The 20,454-nt window shown below is 41.6% G+C and overlaps 1 protein-coding gene across 6 annotated transcripts in view; it reads left to right on the forward strand.

Moving 5' to 3' along the window:
* milt (trafficking kinesin-binding protein milt) overlaps positions 1-18,586 on the forward strand; it is a 493,384-nt gene extending 474,798 nt beyond the window's left edge. For 5 of the 6 annotated variants that reach the window (XM_076177679.1, XM_076177681.1, XM_076177684.1 and 2 more), the window contains 10 exons: positions 3,327-3,528; positions 4,099-4,269; positions 4,441-4,730; positions 6,365-6,498; positions 10,057-10,344; positions 10,599-10,747; positions 10,896-11,074; positions 12,628-12,797; positions 14,944-15,200; positions 16,018-18,586. In XM_076177679.1, coding sequence (XP_076033794.1) covers positions 3,327-3,528; positions 4,099-4,269; positions 4,441-4,730; positions 6,365-6,498; positions 10,057-10,344; positions 10,599-10,747; positions 10,896-11,074; positions 12,628-12,797; positions 14,944-15,200; positions 16,018-16,634 — 2,457 coding nt within the window. In that variant the 3' untranslated portion in view covers positions 16,635-18,586. The remainder of the gene's footprint in view (positions 1-3,326; positions 3,529-4,098; positions 4,270-4,440; positions 4,731-6,364; positions 6,499-10,056; positions 10,345-10,598; positions 10,748-10,895; positions 11,075-12,627; positions 12,798-14,943; positions 15,201-16,017) is intronic. The other variant, XM_076177680.1, reaches the window with a different exon arrangement.
* The last annotated feature ends 1,868 nt before the right edge of the window (positions 18,587-20,454 follow it).

Below are 20,454 nucleotides of genomic sequence, written 5' to 3' on the forward strand. Positions count from 1 at the left end.
AATGTACGACTAAGACAATGGATTATTTGTTTGTTTCTGAAATAGTTAACTAATAGTTGAAAGTCTCTTATTGCAGTGAGGTGGGGAACAGTTGAAATACTTGATCTTTTGAAACGAGTTTTAGGGAACAAAACATTAAAAGAAAACGTACACATCCAGTGAAAAATATTTGTTCAAGAGGTGATGCATGTTGCCTCTTATTTTATTATTATTATTTTTTAGCAACACAACTGAATGAAAGCATATATATTCCCAGCAATATCCATTATATATATTTTCCGAGGTCAGAGCGTGTAAAGAAATAACGTGGAATTGTTTTTATCGGGTAGATATATGCAGAAGCTTTGGCAATAAATGTGTATACTATCTATAATCAATCCCCACTTGTTTCTACGAGAAGGAGCAAGAAGAATGTTAGAATACATATTTCCTGAGGTGTATTCGTATAAGGAAATGGAGATAGAGTTAAGAGTAGATAGATAAATGCAATGTGTTTTTTTTAAATATAATTATAAACTAGCGTGTATTTCAACGTTTTTGTGACGTATTTGCTACCTTTGGCTGCCCATGTATATTTTCTCACATGTGTATATATGTATATATATATATATATATATATATATATATATATATATATATATATATATATATATATATATACAGTGAGGTTGGGGGGGTTGGCAGTTGGTAAGAATGACATTGGTACCTGTTATCGCAAGTGATTGTCTTAATGTTTCGTTCAGAGTTCCTAATGGCTTGGGAATGATGTTGGACGTGGTAAAGACGAAGATAATTGAAACAAGACGAAATGGAATGGGATTGTGAACACACAGTTGCATATCTTAGGTGTGTGTGTGTGTGTGTGTGTGTATATATATATATATATATATATATATATATATATATACATATATATATATATATATATATATATATATATATATATATATATATATATATATATATATATGTACACACTGAATGGTTCCCAGTGAACAGATTGATATATTTTTAACCACAATTCACATTTAATTTCATGCCAATGCAGACGAGACTAGCGAGGAGCTCGAAGGAGACGTATATTGATAGCGCAATGGGCTGAGTCACTTCCATTTGTCACGTCCGAGCTGAGTTCGAGTCCTCAGCGTGACCACGTTTCAATTTCCAATATACATCTCCGTCGAGCTCCTCGCCAGTCTCGTCTGCGATGGCATGGAATTAAAATTGAATTGTGGTTGAAAAGATTGTGTGTGTGTGTGTGTGTATATATATATATATATATATATATATATATATATATATATATGAGAGAGATTCGCTATTAACAGCGACATCAATCCGATAATTTTTATGACAGTCGCATGCAGGATTCGAACCCACTGCTATCGGCCACCCGTAAGATTAGAATACATATTTCCTGTGAAGGTAGCCTTACGGGTGGCCGATAGCAGTGGGTTCTAATCCTGCATGCGACTGTCATAAAAATTTATATATATATATATATATATATATATATATATATATATATATATATATATATATATATATATATACAGTTCGTGTCGGTAAGCACGGGTGGCGGGGGTGGGGAGATGTGTTGTGCACTTGTGAATTCACGCACTTGCTCACGATGATATTAGTAAGCGTTTCATGGTGGTTGCACACACACACACACACACACACACACACACACACACACACACACACACACACACACAAGAGGATCTAATGAAATGGGAAAGTAGAGATACAAAAGGACATGGAAAGAAAATCAAGAAAGACAATTATAGAAGAGACCTAAAAAAAAGAACAGCTTTCCCCACAAGGGTAATAGATGTTTGGAACAAGTTAGATGAGAAAATGGTGTGTGCAAAAACAGTACACGAATTTAAAAAGTCTAAATAAAACGAGATATGAAGACGGGACATCACGAGCATAGCTCCCCTTCTCGTAAAATACAACTAGGTAGATACACACACACACACACACACACCTACACTCACAAACACACTCGGTGGAGCGGTTGGTACAGTTCCCGGCTGCCACTACGGAGGTCCGGGTTCGACTCCTGCCCAGAGCTGAAATAATTTCAGTATCGCTGCGCTGCGGTGTTACTCCAACTCTCATGGGCGGGGAATTGGTGTTGTGCGTGTAAGGTCACAGCATTACCTATAGATCGATCATATATGAGCTCTGAGCTCTCTTCCGGTAGGGAAATAGCTGTCGATCACGAATCAAACACGTGATCCAAGACCATGGTGAATCACGCACACACACGAATTTTAGGATAGGTATGATAAATTGGAGAGTAGGAGACGGGACCCTACGAGTGTTGCTCCATTCCTGTGTACTACAATTAGGTAAACACGGAAACATACGTAGAAGAAACAGTCGAAATTAACAACATACATAGTTTGATCTTTGGAGACAGAAACGGGACCCTGCGAGCGTAATTAAAGTGTAACAAGTACACGCACACACCCATATTCACATTTAGACCTTTATACCTGATTTTTTTTATTTATTTCTATAATGTTTATCCTTGCGATGCGCAAATAATATATTTATATTCTTCCATAGTGTTCCCTCAAGTGTTGACTGTATTTCCTGTGCTCGGCCTTATCACATTGGGATATTTACCTCCAACTGTTGAATCAGATTTAGATAGGAATCTGTTATACTGAAGGAAATTCATTTTCCTCCTGCATATCAAATGACATTCTATATATTTTTGTTTGGAAAATAAAATAGTTTGCCTTAATTATTTGACGGCAGAAAAAGTGCTGGAGGTTGGTGGAAACGCCGATGAATCGGAGATTGGAGAAAAAATTACCCAGTGTGATACGCCTGAAGATGAACGATTTATTTATTTACTTGTTATTTTTTTAACCTGAGGTGTTTCCATGACAGTTACAAAGCCGTCGATGTTAACAATATTACGCCAGAAACACATTACTTTTTACGCATTTCTGTCCTAAATAATGAGTACTACAACTGTCTGCGTGCATATTACAGGAAGAAATGTCGATATCGAGAATTTGCTATATGTTACTAATCTCACACACTTCTGACTCGTAACATATAGTAAGAAATTCTAAGATTGTATGAATGGTTTCCCAAGACCCCAGTCTTTGGGATAGCTTAAAGAAAATTATAAGGCCGTCAATTATCTTTTTTTATCGTGAAAAGTAAAAAAAAAAAAAAAAAAACACTATTGGGAAATATAAACATATAAACGCGAACGGTCTTTGTAGCTGACGTGAGGACGCCGAATGCGTATCCACGGACACTAATGTATTTCACTCTTTTGTTTTGCGCATGAGCAGAAAGAGAAAGACCTTGAGCTCGCGGCTAAGATCGGACAGCAGCTCCTAGCTCGCAACAAAGGACTCGAAGAGAGGAATGTTGCCCTCGAGGCTGAGATCTCTGCGGCCGGAGACACCATCACACAACTCAAGCATGACCTGCAGATGAAAACAGATCTTCTACAGATCTACACCAACGATGTCGACGATTCCAGCGTTGATTGTGAGTAGATTTCTCGTTTTCGGGTTGAAATAATTTCAGTTGGATTGTTGTTATGGTAGACTGTGTACCGACAATTCTGGCATTATGGGAGACGTGGTAGAGTAGCGTTTTACCGGGAGTGGAGTGGGGAGGGTGGCGACGATCTACAATCAAAACCTCAAGCCAGAAAACCCAGTAATCAAGATTTTTTTTATGAATATTAGTTATGGTATCACTTAAATGAAAAGGAGTGTTGCAATTTACAGAACTTTCGTTGTGGCAAGCATTTCCTAATTTGGCACGTGATGCCCAAGTTCATACTCGTTAGTAAGGTTAGGGGAGAGTTCCTATATTCCTAGGGCTGAGGCTGAAAATTTTCCTCTGCAACTTTTTTATTTTATTTTTTTTTCATTGTTTTTTTTGTGACAGTATATCTTATTTCTAATTTTATATATTTATTTTATTTATTTATATATTTATTGGGGTGACATGTCTTATTTTTTCCTGACGAGTGGGTTTTTAGTTGATCATTGTTTATTTTGCTGTAATTTGTATGATGCTCTATGACTCATGAATCTTGTTCTTCAACAGCAACCCCAACGGGTGTCCGCCTCTTCAATGTGGAGGTTCTCCAGCACAGAGTTCAGAACTTGGAGGTGGAGAACAAATCTTTACGACAAGAGGCGAGCCAATTAGCCTCGGACACTTTTGACTGTGAGAGCAAAGAGAAGGAGTTGGTTCACGATGTCATCAGACAACTTAGTAAGTAATATAAAAGGAGTTCTGTGGTAGAAGTCCATTGGTAATTAAGATTGTTTTTTGCCTAAGTGCTGGTAAGATGTTGTATTGGTCAAATAAGTATTATAGAATAAGGTTTATGGGGATCATTATAGCTCTTCACTTGGAATCATTGTTGTATATTTCTATTACCAGGTGACGCCAATGTGCAGGTGCGACAGCTTAGCGATGAGCTGGCAAAGAAAGTGGAGGATTCCCTCCGGCAGCAGGAAGAAATCACGCAGCTGCTGGCACAAGTGGTCGACTTCCAGGCAGCCAACAAGCGCTTGGTGTCAGAGAATGAGGAGTTAGCGAACATGGTGCAGGTGGCCAGGGAGTGCCAACAGGAACTGACCACCGAGCTGGCAGAGCTGAAGGAGAAGTATGCCGAAGTATTGGACCTGCTGCACGATACACAAGATCAGCTTAGACGGGTGCAAAAGAAGGTGAGGGGCAGAGTTGAAAGAAATTGGAACGGGGGATCACATGATGAATCTTCACCCCCCCAGATTTTGACAGGGTGACAGTCCTTCATATGGGCTATCCTGAGCTGACAATTCAATTCACGTGGGCTATCCTGAGGTGGCAATTCAATTCGTCATGTGAGATATCCTAGGGTGATGATTTTTCATTGGGGCTATCCTAGGGTTACATTTCTTCATGTGGACTATCCCAGGGTGACGATTATCTATGTGAGCTATCCTAGGGTGACAGTTATTCACGCCAGCTATCCTAGGATGACGATGCGTCGGGTGAGCTATCCCAGGGTGACAAATCTTCATGTGGGCTATCCTAGGGTGACATATTTTCACGTGGGCTATCCTAGGGTGACAATTTTTCATGTGGGCTATCCTAGGGTGACAATTCATCATGTGGGCCATCCTGGGTTTACGATTCTTCGATTGTAGAAGATGATGACAATAAGCATAACCCTCATTCAACCTAACCTAATGTAACCTAATATTTATTCCACTGTTAATATTCACTGTATTGGTGACAATTCTTCAGGTGGGATCTCATGGGGGTGATTATTCTTTGTATGGACGTTCTGGGGGAACAGTTGTTCATGTGATCCGAAACAGATGTTGTCGTTGAGAGAATGGATGGTAATTGTTGCCTCAAGAGTCTGACTGGAAGTGTGTGGCCCTACATTGGCCAGCAACGGTCCTCAGAACCTTCCGCAGGTCTCTCTGGGAAAAACCTTTGGGCTCTTGTCTGTGTTGTATTAGTGTGGGACTGTTTCTGCGTCATTGGCTAAAGGGAGGAACGTCTGTGAAAAGGTGTAAGAAATACAGTTGAGTTTGGTGAAGACATCTTTGGGCCCAGTCCAGAGATGGTGTTGGCTTTCTCAGGGTTGCATTTGCTGAAGTTGACGGGATTACTATTTGGTCAGTTCTTCAGACCATAATGCAGTACCACCACAAGAAAGGTACATGTCATTGATCCCTTAAGCGGCCCATACACGATCAGTTATATTGCGCAATTTCATTGTCAATACTCTGAATTGACAATTAAATTGACCGTGTATGGGCAATATATCGCCCATACACGGTCAATTTAATTGTCAATTCAGAGTATTGACAATGAAATTGCGCAATATAATTGATAGTGTATGGGCCGTTTTAAAGGAATTGGTGTTAGAGTATGTTCACAGGGAAATATTTACAGAGTTCTTAGTCACAGATTGGTGAGGGAATCAAGGTATATCTTGTGTTGTAGAGTAGAAAGTACTGTTGAACTGAAATTTTTGTGAACTTTACTGCTGAACAAAGTTCTCTACCAGCTTTATCCATAAATTATGTCTTAGCTCAGTTGAATACATACACTTTAAACCCACTCTTGGAGAAATAACATCAAAAGTACAGGAGATCCGTATATTTCGACTACTATCTGTAGTTGTTGGGTGATAGAAGTATCTGAATAGTAATGCTGTATGGGTGTTGCATGTTTGCGGCAATAGGGGGCATAACATGAAATTAGAGGTATTTGAGTTCCACAAATCCTCTGTGTCTCTTGGTAGAGAAAATAGATGAACGTACAGTAGCAAATATCCCATTGCTTAACGTCGCCTTTCTTACAGAACCTGCCAGGCAGTCGGGGCCATTACCTGGGTAACCTTTACAGTTCCTCGCCCTTCAACTCTGGGTCAGACTCGATTGCCAACGAGCTTACGTCTCTCAACTCCATTGGCGAAGAAATGAGCAAAGTAGACGGGTAAGTCTATGCATAACATTTTATTTTTGTGTGTCATCTGTGATGTTTGTGGGTTTCATTTCTGTATAATATTCTCATATACCTGGAGTGGAACTCGAAGGAGTGATGTGACGTTAAATCCAACAATTTCTAACTGGCAGTGTTGTGATGGATGCAAAATCATTTTGATTTGGCATATTGCAAAATTAACAGAATGTGAGATCCTTATTCTTGTAAAGGCAAAGAGACTTGTCAGATTTATAACAGACATATGTATATATTTTTATCATGAAATAAGAAAAGAATACAGAGCAACTGTACTGCACAATTTAAAATAAAAAAAAAAGTTCCAAAATTTAGATTGTTCCTGTGAAGAATATAGTTACAGACACCAGTCAGTACAGTTCTATGCCAAAATACAAAAATTCATAGATGAATATAAATACGTTGAGATTGTCATGACATTTAGCAATTTACCAATGTACTGTGCTTTACAGTAACTTCCATCAAGAAAGTCTGTAAGTACTGCAGATGTTTGATAATGCACAAGGCAAATTGGCTGCTCCAATTGTTATTAATTTGCTTAAAATCTTTAAGGGCTGCAAACTGCAACTTTTGCAATTGATTGCTTATGTGTAACTTTTGCAGAAATAGACATGGGCCTCTTTGTGGCTTGAGTCAGTCTGCTGTCTATGGATTCAGGTAGAGAAACTTGTTTCTGCTATTGTGCCCATTATCAGTATTGTGATACGTTTTAACTCGTGATATTTGTTATCGATTCTGTTGCTGCTGCCGCTGCTCTGAAACCACTGGGAGACGCTTCCTTTATGTTCCTCTGTCCTTATCACTTTCATGTGTATAAACCGTCCATTCTTACTTTCTACCTCCCCTCTTTCTATATTCACACCCCTCCCTTTCACGTAGTTGATTGAGAAAAATTAATGGTTATAAATCTTGAGTAATTAGCTGTGGTAAGGAAGTGGAGACATGGAAACTGTTTTCCAAGCAAACGTGCATAAATGTGCAACACTCCACAATGCTTGGCTTGCCTTTGCATCATTTGAACTCACTCTTAATAACTAGGAGTTACGGGGAACATGAAAAAAAAAAGAGCACACCAGCTTGTGTTATTACGCAAAACATCACAACAGTGCATGAGGGGTTGGCAGGGATGGTAGGTAGGTCTTACAGCATCCAAGACACAAAGCCAGAATTGAACCACGAGTAATATTTTGTTCTCCAGAATTTTATTTGCTTGTGTCTTCTCAGTAAAAGTACTAATATTATTTATGTATGTAGGATTGCACTGAGTAGTCTGTCACGTATTTTAACAATTAGATTTAAACCTTAATTGTAAGATTCTCGGTGTTTATTAAAGAAGAAGAAGAAGAAGAAAAGTGCAAAGATATTCAGATAGCACCAGGAACGTACCAAAGGCCCATTCCTCCCTATATGGGGTGACAGAATCAAAGCATGTTCCTGCATCATCCACAAAACCCATTCAACCACCATCTGCCAGTATGGTGGGGGACAGGGTAACCCCTCATCCATCCATGAGGTGTTGAAATGGAAAGGGTGGCACTGGTTTATTTAATTTATGATACAAAGCCCTCTGTGAGGGGCACTGTCTTAGCCTCCTGATAGAGGGGGGGGGGAGCATGTGACGTTAAACCATATCATCATGATGGTGTCCTTGCTGTGGATGTGCTGTGTCTTATGACACTGCTTCTGACCCAGGGCAGTGGGTGAAATGCAGGGATGACCTATTATCCAGGAGGTGCCAAGATAAGAAGGAGGGGAGTGGATTATGTAAGGGATGGAATGGGTGGGAGTGGTTCTTATGCCATTGTTTTTGGCTACCTCCCTTTATAAGGAGGAAAAAGCCTTTGATATATGTATGTATGTATGATGGTGTGTACTGACTTTACCTCTTCATTACATACATACATACATATACCAAGGCTTTTTCCCCTTTGCTAGGGAGGTAGCCAAAAAGGAAAAGGCATAAAATCATTCCCACCCATTCCATCCCTGAAAACACTCCACACCCCTCCACCCTCCCTCCCATCTTAGCACCTCCTAGATGACGGGTCATCCCTGCACCCTGTCCACTGCCCTGGTTCAGAAGCAGTGTCGCAAGACACAGCACATCCACAGCAAGGCCGCTTCATTAAATTGGCAACCCCCCCTCTCCGTCCCCCCATATAAAGGAGAGGACGGGAGGGGGGAAATAGCCCTTGATTGGATGAGGTTTCTTTGGACAAGGTGGATATTAGGTGGTGCATTGAAACTTCTGATTGCTGTGCTGCTTAACGAGAATTGTAGGGAAAGGGTGATCAGTTGTTACTTCAGAAAAAATGTGGATCTGTAGAAGTAGATTTTTAAGGGTTAAATTATGTAAACAGTAAAATCGCCAACAATATATCTTTGAAGAAGTGATGGGTGTGAACTGACAAAAAAAAAAAAAAAAAATCACGGAACTAGTTATTGATATTGAAGAAAGATGAAGTTGAATTTAGGCAAATCAAGGTTTTCTTTGTATGTTGACTTTTTTATTTATCTCATTTTGATTACAGGATTATGAAAGAATATATTTTGATAAAATAGTGAACAATCTATATGTTTGACGTTATCAACGAATATGGATTAGATATATTCATTCCTCAGTTATCCTAGACTTGTGCATCTGCAGTGCATTCATTGTATCTATTCTACAATTATCCATACTTAACCTTTTCATAGATAATTTTCTTTTTGGAAATTTATTTAGGGTTTTCCACTTTAGATTTCAATGATTGAATCTAAGAATTTAAAAGGTTTTCTGTTTTGCATTTGTCTGGTGGTTATGCATTCTACTTTGTAACTCCCAAGTTATTCGGATAAATACGACGTATCAAAAGCCCATTTCTCCATATAAAGGGGTGGCTAAGTCGAGGCATATGGCCACCATACCTTCACGTTCCAGCTGGCGACATTAAAATCAACTTAGAACCCTACACATGCTCATTATACACAAATTGCGCGAACTACTTGCATATATCTATCCACTGCAACATGTGCAATTTGCGGGTCCATCTTGCATGCACCACACTCGCAAATATAACCAGTTCACAAGGAATTGAACCAGCAGTTAACACGCATCCACACAAAAACACCCAAAAACACATCAGCATTGCATAAACATACACATACCAAGAGGCCTTTCCCCCCGTTATAAGGCGGATTTGTGGACTAGTCGGGTGGTGGATACCAACCACCTGAGAGCCACAGGTCTCTCCTGCAAGAAATCTGGAACGACAGATTGATCGATTGATTGATTGATTGGACCTTGTTGACCAAATACCACAAACTTTTGGGTCTCTGAATTCTAAATCATCTTAAGTTGGCTTGTTAATGTGTTCTGGACGTACGTTGTAGCATTGATTTGAAGGGAACTTCCGTTTTGCACATGTTCGACAATTTTTTGAGAAGTTACGGGAAAAAGTAGGCAAGACCAGTTAATTTGTCCATAGTTATAACTTTGATTTATATTTCCGATTGGAACAAAAATTTTAATTTTATTCTTTCTCATTTGACCAGGAACAGTAGCATGCGCAGAGCCTTTGACACTGTTCGGCTGACGGGTCGTCAGGCAGGGATAATGAGCTATAGCGGCTCCATCCATTCCACTCCCACGCACCAAGCGCAGACCTTGATGGGCACCCCCACGCACCATGGCATCCAGAGTAGCGGATCTGCACAAGGCTACGTGCCGTCATATCTTTCGAGGCCATCATCTGTATATTCCAGTTGCTCAGGACATCCCTCGCTGGATTCTGGTGCTGATTCCGACGCATCTATGCACACGGATTCAGAAGATAATTACCCGTGAGTTAGATTGCATTTTGCCTGTTTAATGTTCTTCAGTTTTTTTGTTAGAAATTATAATAGATATCTTTAAATCGTATGATTTGTTTTTTAAGTCAGCGTAATTAGATATCTTTAAATTGTATGGTTTGTTTTTTAAGTTGGCATAATTGGATATCTTTAAAATGTATGATTTGTTTTTGAAGTCGGCATAATTAGATATCTTTAAATCGTACGGTTTGTTTTTGAAGTTGACGTATCTCTTTTGTTCGCAGAGCAAGTCACACTGGTGTACCTGGTTGGCCAGGAACTCAGGACCTGGAATTCTGTATCAAACGCCTTGGTCCTGGTGGTCGAGCCAACACTCCCTCACAATTCTTACCGTATGGATGCCGCACACCCGATTCCATCATGTCCACAGGTGGTAATACAACTAAAGAAAATTTTTGTACAGAGACTGGAGATAGTGCCATTGGAAAGTGAAGTGTCATGTTTGGTACAAAGAAAATTTCATCAAAGTGTGTAAAACAAGTCGACGTTTTTTTCACGTCTTGTTTTCGTAATCCTTGCAGGCAGCGGCAAGTCTGGCATGAGCAGTAGTGGATCCAGCCGAAATGCTGATTGGCGTTACCCGCAGAAGCTGCAAATTGTCAAGCCAATTGAAGGTTCCTTGACGCTTCACCAGTGGTCGCGCCTTGCCACACCACATTTGGGCGGCTTACTGGAGGAACGGGAAGGTGTCGCAATCAAGGTAAACTATTTCCCAGAGGTTCATCTCTTCTCAAAATTTTAATTGACGGAGAGAGCTGGATATGGTGACCCTGTGAGATGGATATCGTAGAGAATACTCTTTTCATTAAAGTAGCAGTTGATGACAAGACTGACGAGTTAAACACCGTGTGAAGACGGAGCCTTTATTTGTACGAAGTTTCGCTTATTACAGCTTTTTCCCCTCCCCCTACTTCTTCCTTTCCCTGTTCTCTTCATTCCTCCTTTCCCCATTCCCCCAATTCCTCCTTTCCCCATTCCCCCGATTCCTCTTTATTCAATCTCAAGCATGTAATTGAAAAAGCTCTAATAAGCGAAATGTCGTACAAATACAATAAAAGCTCCGTCCTCACATGGTGTCTAACTCGTCAGGGAATGCTCTCCCTTATCTGGAGGTGAAACCTAGCCGATACCATCTCTGGGAGTTAATTAGCTGAGCAGGTTAGGGCATTGTTACTTGTGGCGAAGGTCAAGGGGATGGCGGTTCGAACCCTGCCACCAGCGAAGTTGGACCAAGGGCATGTTTCATGAAATTCCTCGCTACAAAGTCCTCTGTGAGGGGCACTGTCCTAGCCTTCTGATAGGGGGGAGTTTGTGGCGTTAAACCATATTATCATCATCTTCACCCTCTCTGGAATGGGGTCCAAATTGTGTCTTCTCCGTCATCTTTGGATTTCCTCCCACTTTACAACGCAAATTGAACTGAGAATAATCAGCAGCTTTCCTTCAGCTGTCGAACTACTGCTTCACCCCATAACACATTATGGAAGACTTCATTTCACACAGTCATGCACACCAACAACACAACATAATTACATTCAATAGAGGGTTTGTGGGAAAAACCCATTCCCCCATGACATTCCTCAGAGAGAGTGGACTAACTAATTCAAATGTTAGCACTATAGTGTATATAGAGTATCTATTCTAGTTTCTTGTACAACTAGAACAAACAAGCAGATCATCTTCTTCTAGGTCTTCTTACTCTTCCTCCTCTTCCTCTTTTTTTCCTTTCTTTCCTTTTATGCAATGGGGGGACGGAGAGGGGGGGTCGCCGATTTAGTGAAGCGGCCTTGCTGTGGATGTGCTGTGTCTTGCGACACTGCTTCTGACCCAGGGCAGTGGACAAGGTGCAGGGATGACCTGTCATCCAGGAGGTGCTCAGATAAGAGGGAGGGTGGAGGAGTGTGGAGTATTTTCAGGGATGGAATGGGTGGGAATGATTTTATGCCTTTAACCTTTTTGGCTACCTCCCTAGTAAGGGGGAAAAAGCCTTGGTATATGTATGTATGTATGTATCTCTTTCTTTCTTTCTTTCCATCAACTTCTCTTTCTGGTGCATCATATCCCAGCATCTCCCATCTTTGGTTTCATTTTAGGCCCCAAAAGTGTATTGATATACCTACTCATTTTATCTGTATATTATCTCTTCATTTATTGTATTTTTACCCATCAGACTTTTTTATTATTGAAAATAAAAATTTCATGTGTAAACTCTACATACCAACGATCATTCACACGTCCCCATCCACATTCCAGGGAAGTACAACTCAGGACTTGAACCTGGACGTGTATTCCATGTCCGACTTGGAGGAGGATGAAGCACAGGAGGACAACCCCGGGAAACAGTTCATGTCCACCTCGGGCATTTATACTTTCACAAATTCCACTGTCCTCCATCCTGATGACCAGACCAGTCTCACTCCAAGGTTAGTTCTTGTCTGTTGTGGAAGACGGGCTGTGGCAGAACTTGTTTGCGATGGATGTCAGGGCGGGTGTGTGTCAGGATTGACTACCTCCCTTGTAAGGGCGGAGATGTCTTTCGGTACATTTATGAATAAACATTGTGTGCATGTTTTTTCTCTCTCTCCTCTCTCCTCTCTTTCTACTGTCTTTCTTCCCTCTTTCTCTTTCCTGTCTTTCTCCCCCTCTCTCTCCTGTCTTTCTCCCCTCTCTCTCCTGTCTTTCTCTTCTCTCTCTCTCTCTCCTGTCTTTCTCCCCTCTCTCTCTTTCTCTCCTGTCTTTCTCCCCTCTCTCTCTTTCTCTCCTGTCTTTCTCCCCCTCTCTCTCTTCTGTCTTTCTCCCCTCTCTCTCTCTCCTGTCTTTCTCCCCTCTCTCTCTCTCTCTCTCTCTCTCTCTCTCTCTCCTGTCTTTCTCTCCTGTCTTTCTCCTCTCTCTCTCTCCTGTCTTTCTCCCCCCCCTCTCTCTCTCTCTCTCTCTCTCTCTCTCTCTCTCTCTCTCTCTCTCTCTATCTCTCTCTCCCCTCTCTATCTCTCTTTCTCTCCCCTATCTATCTCAGCAAGATCATGAATGGATAAATGGATGATTTTTGCACAATATGAGTGGATGAGGAAGGGGTGGGTTGCCATCTAGTGAAGCAATGGGGAATAAACCCGCTCCATCTGCCGAGCCCCTCTACGAAAATCTGTCCCTCATTCTTGCTGTGCCCTTCGTGAGGAGACGAGCAGAGTCAAAGCATATTGTATTCTAATTTCTGTTAACATTATGTCTAGGTTATAGCTCTGTGTAGACATGCAGGAGATTCAGATAAATTCGTAGTTAGAATTTTGTGTGTGTGTATGTACATGGGTGTCAGTGTGAATGTTCGAGAACTTACAAATTTCCTTTTGTGTCTATTAAGTAATTATCATTTATTTTTGTAATGTGAAAGTTGAATAAATGAGTTTATTATTATTATCAAAACTGAATTATTTTATAACTAAGATTGAATGTATGTAAAATTCTGTGTACAAAGAATGATTGTGGAAATTAAAATTAATTATTAGCAACCGCCTTTGGGCACGCTATAGCACGTGGCAGAGAGGCAGAGACTTTCGATTATGTGGCGGTTAAATGTGATGATAGGAAGCTCGCTGGCTGAGCGGGTTAGGATGTCGTTACTTGCAGCGAAGGTCGAGGGGATGGTGGTTCGAATCCTGCCACCGACGAAGTTCCTCCAAGGGCATGGTTTATTAAATCCCATGCTACAAAGCCCTCTGTGAAGGGCACCGTCCTAGCCTCCCGATAGGGGGGAGTTTGTGACGTTAAACCATGTCATCATCATCAAATGTAATGATGAATGGAGTGGATATTGAGGTGGAATATATTTGTAAAGAAAGCAAGTAAATGTCTGGGTGAAGTGGGAAATGTTATTAAGAAGCAGGTGTTGAACGAGTTGTTTGTGTAAGGCCAGTGTGGGGGTGAATGGAACCATACACTCACCCTACAGCTATCCCACACCTATTTGCGACACTGCTTCTGACCCAGGGCAGTGGACAAGATGCAGGGATGACCCATCATCCAGGAGGTGCCAAGATAAGAGAGAGGGTGGAGGGGAGTGGAGTGTGTAGGGGATGGAATGGTTTCTATGCCTTTGTCTTTTGGCTACCTCCCGTGTAAGGGGGAAACAGCCTTTGATATATGTATGTATGTATATACTTGTTACTTATCCAACCTTAGCATTCTGTGGATGAAAGGTCATCTACCCCCAACCACACTGCTTAAATGAAAGGCAATGCTGCATTTGATAAATGTGTACATACATCTATTAAGGGCCCTTTCCCTGTCAAGTTTTTTTATTTTTGAGAGATTAACCTTTCGTATTCGTACTACATTTTCTGTTTCTATTTTGGGGCAAATGGCTACCTCCCTTGTACATACATACATATACCAAAGGCTTTTTTCCCTCTTATAAGGGAGGTAGCCAAAATACAAATGCATAAAAACCACCGCCCATTCCATACCTATCATGCACCGCTCCCCTCCACCCTCTTCCCTTGTAAGGGGGGAAAAAGCCCTTGGTATATGTATTTTGTGGCAAATGATATAGAGTAATCCGTTTCCTGTCCTTTGCAGTATTCAGAAGGCCCAAGTGAGCGTGCTACCAACCAACGAAGCCCCTGGTACTCCCACACCTTCTCGTGGGCCGTCATGCCCACCTTCCCGCCGAGGCTCAACCGCCACATTCTCAACAAATGTCGGCTTAGCCAAGCATTTGAATGAACGGGGCATTGCTAGTCTGTCTTCGGGTTACACTCCCACCGCAACACCAGCAAACAGCCCCGAAGGCACCAGGCCTGGGTCCCCTGAACCAGCTGGTATCAAGATCCCAGGTACGGAATGAGAAAAGTTTTGTAGCTATTTTGCTTTTAAGGTTGTTTGATATAATATTATTATTATTTATTTTATTTGTTTATTTATATATTTTTATTTTGGCTACCCCCCCATGTAATGGGGGAAAAGCCTTTGGTATATGTATGTATTTTTATTTCTTTATTTATTTCTTTATTTATTTATTCATGACGAGGTTATCATGCAGTGTCACTATGTCTGTGAGAGAGAAGTGACCACAGCAACCTGCTTGAAGCAGGAACTGTTCATAGAGTCCTGTGGTGTAATGCAACAAACTTACATAACCTTACACTTAAAACCCACTATCAGAGAAATAATATCAGAAGTACAGGAGATCCGTATATTTTGACTACAATCTGTAGTCCTCTTCAGCTGAAGAGGACTACAGGTAGTAGTCAAAATGTACAGATCTCCTGTACTTCTGATATTATTTGTCTGATAGTGGGTTTTAACCTCTTCACTTCGGTTCAACATCTTGCGGGCAGCATTAGCTGTCAGACGTATGAGGTGTTGGAATAATACTCACATCATAAAATATAGTCACCGCTTATATCGATTGTTCTCTCTTTCACCCGTGAATTTTGATAACCATAGAAAATATGATGAAGACAGTTTAGAGAGTATGACATTACGCAGGGGCAACTACAATAAATATAATCAAGACGCCGATATGGCAGCCTCGCGTATCCACTTGCTCCTCATGCCGCCTACGTATGCGGCACCATATGGAAGGGGTTAAGTGTATGTTTACAAATGTGTTATAACATTACAGTTTAACATAATCTTGTTTATCCACAGGTTTTGATGAACTGCACAAGACGTTTAGCTACGGTGCGAAGATGTTGCGACGGACAATTTACGGCGAAGAATCCAAACCCCCCTCGCCCACTGTTGCTCCACGTATCAACCTCGTGGAACGTGTGCAAGAAATCGGGGTGGATCGCTTCGTAGGGCACACGGGCCACGGAGCCTTAACCGTAGGCGGCGTCGTGACGTCCCGCCCAGCCACATCTCCTCTCCTTCATCTCTCATCACTTATCATGAGTAGTGCCAAGACCACATCGACTACCATGAGCGGTTCCAGCTCTCTCACCTCGACTTCCACCACAGCCTCCAACAAGTTCTCCAGCATCATGTCCACTCCCAAGATTCCGTCACCCGGAGAACGCCGACCCGCCGTGCCCCAGGGCGCGCCTCTGGGCATCCCAGGTCACCCAGGGTCAGGTCACCTTGACTCAAGACTCAGTCAGCTGAAGCCAGGTCAGCGTGCTGACCTCGGAACCGTAGGATCGTCTGGGCGACGACCTCGTCCGACAACGCTCGGCTCGGTTCCGGGCAAGGCACCGCCGTCTCAGGACCAGAATCTAGGCACTGTTGGCTGGATGTCCCTGGGTAGGAAGGGTGGCCTTCTGTAAGGGATGGGATCTCACGGGGACGTAGACTCGCAAAGTCGAGACGTTGTGAGGATGTTTAATAACGTTTTAGGAAGGCTTGGGCAAATGGTGTAGTTACTGTGTAACTAGTCAGTAGGGTTAACTTGGTTGGCGAGTTTACATGTTCTGTTAATGATTTTTTTTTATTCAAGTTTTTTGGGAACTACAAAGGTTAACTTAAATTTGTCAGAAGAGCTTTTTGAATGCGGTTACGAATTTTGTAGTAACTTGGTTGGGTTTCGATGTGCCAAATGACTTAAGCACTTGTTGATTACAATGGCTGCCTTCTGTATTACATTGCATCGTGTTAAGTTCACCATTATGTACACAGATGTTGCCTTTAGTCACTGTCGGGGGTGTATTGAATACAAGCCAGAGAAAAGACTATTTATATATATATATATATCAGCTATTTGCAACCATTTCTATGTCTAATGTGGAAAAACTGTGCCCTGGAATCTGTGATCCCCTACACCTAAGAGAATCTGAGGACCGTTGTCATGGCAGAGCCATTCTCGCTGCTTTTGTTGGTTGCGGCAGAAGGGATCTCTAACACGGAGATCCATTTCTAGTCATGGTATAAGTGATGGGTTCCCCCCCCACACCGTTCGCTCAAAAGTTGAAAAGCAGTACTTGGCCGATCATTGTTTCTTGTAGTCTGCATGCAAGGGGAGTCCAGCCATTCATCTTGGGTCATTCCTTGGTTGTTCTGTTGTACACAGTATAATCTACTTACAAAGTTCCTTGCATTTGGTTCAGTCTAGATAAGTTAGTAACCCACTGTTGTCCCTCTGTCCCTACAGATGGCCACACATGTGTCCATTTTATTTTACCTTGTGCTAAATTGTGCTACAATTTCCTCGCGTAAGGTTTTAGCTGACATTGGTGATTGTCGTGAAAGGTACGTCTCCCTGAGTTCTTTAGATAAGAGGGAGAACTACACTAGAGCTTAGCACATGGGTTAGATGGCTATGTATTAGATTATTAGCATTTAGTAAGGGTAAGATAGCTCAATTTTGAAGATGGGATTCGTGGCAGTCACCGATGTGAGTCGAAACCGTTGCAAAAGGACCAGGAACTATTGTCGACTCATCGTGACCCACAAGTTCCTGGAGAACACGGCAAACAGCTCTGTAACAAGTACATCTGTTTGTGGGGAGATGTTGACCTATGGCAGGCTGGGAAATGCACCTGCATGGGGTTATACGCCAGTGATGTACGAGTTACACCACAATGCTGGGTGATAAACTAATTATCCATCTTATGAAAATGTTCAGCTCTGGATCCAGGAGATGACTGTAGACCAAGGTTTCGTGCATTCATAAAGTTCCCAATTTCGGGCCGTAGTTACCCAATAAGACGGCAGTGGTAACGGCAAAACTAGTACTTACGGATCTCTGCCAGTTTTACGCCATTTTACTCGCCTTCTGCCTGTTGTACCAGAAGGATAGAGAGGAGAGGCGAGGGTAGTCTGGTGGTGCAGAGAGAGAGAGAGGGAGAGGGAGGCTTTTCTAATAGAGGTGTGGTCACTGCCTTGCAGATGTTCGTATCACTTGTTTAGGCACACTTGTGTTCATAAGAACTTCAATATTGATTTTCATTATTTATTATTATTATTACTTTTTTTTTTGTTAAGGTTGAATGCTGAAAATTTCATTTTTCTTAATTGTGATAAAATAGTGTATGGGTTTATGTGAATATGTATGATTGTTTAGATAATTCTGCACTTTTTAATTATTAGTCAACTTCACATTATGTATTATCATTGTACATTTGACATTATGTTCAGCAGACTTGGGTTCCCACTGCAATGGCAACACATGGTTTTATATATACATATATATATATTATCATCTCGTTTTTTCATAAATTTGAACCAAATGTACAGATCATATACTGTTAGATTTGATTACAATAAACATAAATGTAGTCTGTATGTGACTTTCATTATAGTTACCTTTCCATATTGGATGGTCGTGGTTTTAATGCCTTTGTTTTTTGGCTACCTCCCTTATACATATATATATATACCAAAGGTTTCCCCTTACATGGGAGGTAGCCAAAAGAAAAAGGCATAGAAATCACTCCCACCCATTCCATCCCCTACATACTCCACTCCCCTCTTCCCATGTAAGGAGGAAAAACCCTTTGGTATATGTATGTATGTTCCTCCACCCAGATATTGTGGGTAGTAGTTACATTAGCGCTTTCTCACTTGATACTACACCTGCCTTTGCTTTTACTTTTAGGAATGTGCCCTGTGGGGCTACAAGGAGAAGGATGCCTAGTCCCAATCCCTGTCCCTTTCTTCTCGCCTCTTACGATCCAAGTGGGAATACTTGGTGGCAGTATTCTTTTCCCCCACCACAGTGGACAGGGTGCAGGGATGACCCGTCATCTAGGAGGTGCTAAGATGGGAGGGAGGGTGGAGGGGTGTGGAGTGTTTTCAGGGATGGAATGGGTGGGAATGATTTTATGCCTTTTCCTTTTTGGCTACCTCCCTAGTAAGGGGGAAAAAGCCTTGGTATATGTATGTATGTATGTACTACACCTGCCAAAAGAATGCAAGGGTGGTGGAAAATTCCAAACAAAATAAATCCCTTATGATCAGTCCGTTGACCTTGGTCTATCTTGCAGAAGACTCTCAGTCTTCAGGTAATTGGAAATGACCTGTGAATGGGACCATAAGTTCTTCAAGGAAGATACATTCCCCTGTGATGTACATATGAATGTGGAGATGGAACAGGGAGGAAATTATACATGTGAGGGACTTGAAAGACTGGAGAAATATCATTACTTCTCATCAACTTCGGAAAAATGTCTCCCAAGAGAAGCAATCAATCAATCCATTTCCCCACGTTTCTCTTGCAGAAGACCTACAACCTTCAAGAAACTGGCAACAGTCTCTGGTCAGGCCCTTAAGTGACTTGGGGAAGAGAGTGTGTGTTGTCTGAAGATTGTTAAAGTTAGGTATTGTAGTACGAGATATTTTTCTTCTTTGTTGTGGTTGCAAATGGGGCAGTGTCTTGAGACACTGCTTCTGACCCAGGGCAGTGGACAAGGTGCAGGGATGACCCGTCATTCAGGAGGTGCTAAGATTGGAGGGGTGTGGAGTGTATTCAGGGGTGGAATGGGTGGGATTGATTTTGTGCCTTTTTCTTTTTGGCTACCCCCCTTGTAAGGGGGAAAAAGCCTTGGTATATGTATGTTTGCAAATGGGGCAGTTTGAATCTGGCCAGACGCATTCTGTGTTGGTACTGTCCTCATGCTAGATGGTGTCTGACTGCTGGCATGCCAGCGTGGTGCTTGTCAGATATGGGAGGGTTTTCTCTGTGGGGCTTATGTCTGTGATAGGGATGGAATGGTTTTGCCTTTGTTTTTTGGCTACCTCCCTTGTAAGAGGGAAAAAAGCCTTTGGTGTATGTATGTATGGCTTATGTCTGGGAGTTGTGGAAGTATTGAGTTCGGCAGTCTTTCGTAACCATTTTGGTACAGTGACGCTTACGTAGTCGTCATGAAGTGTGAGTGGGTACATATAGATGCTGGCGTCGGTGTCTTGATTAATTATATATTAATTTTGTTGTTGTACATGAGTTAACCCTGGATTCTGTGAACTGGTTTGATCACATTTTCTGTGTTTATTATTACTCAGAGTAAAAGAGAATGAGTAATACAGCAGTGACTTTATATTTTATGATGTGAGTAGTGTGATGAATTGTACATATGGCGGCCGATGCTGGGTGTGAGAATTTGACTCATACTGAAGTGGTTAAAGGGCTTGTTTAGTAATCAGAGTATGTTT

The sequence above is a fragment of the Oratosquilla oratoria genome, chromosome 40 (assembly GCF_046742065.1).
Source record: "Oratosquilla oratoria isolate Oo_2021 chromosome 40, ASM4674206v1, whole genome shotgun sequence".
NCBI lineage: Eukaryota > Metazoa > Arthropoda > Malacostraca > Stomatopoda > Squillidae > Oratosquilla > Oratosquilla oratoria.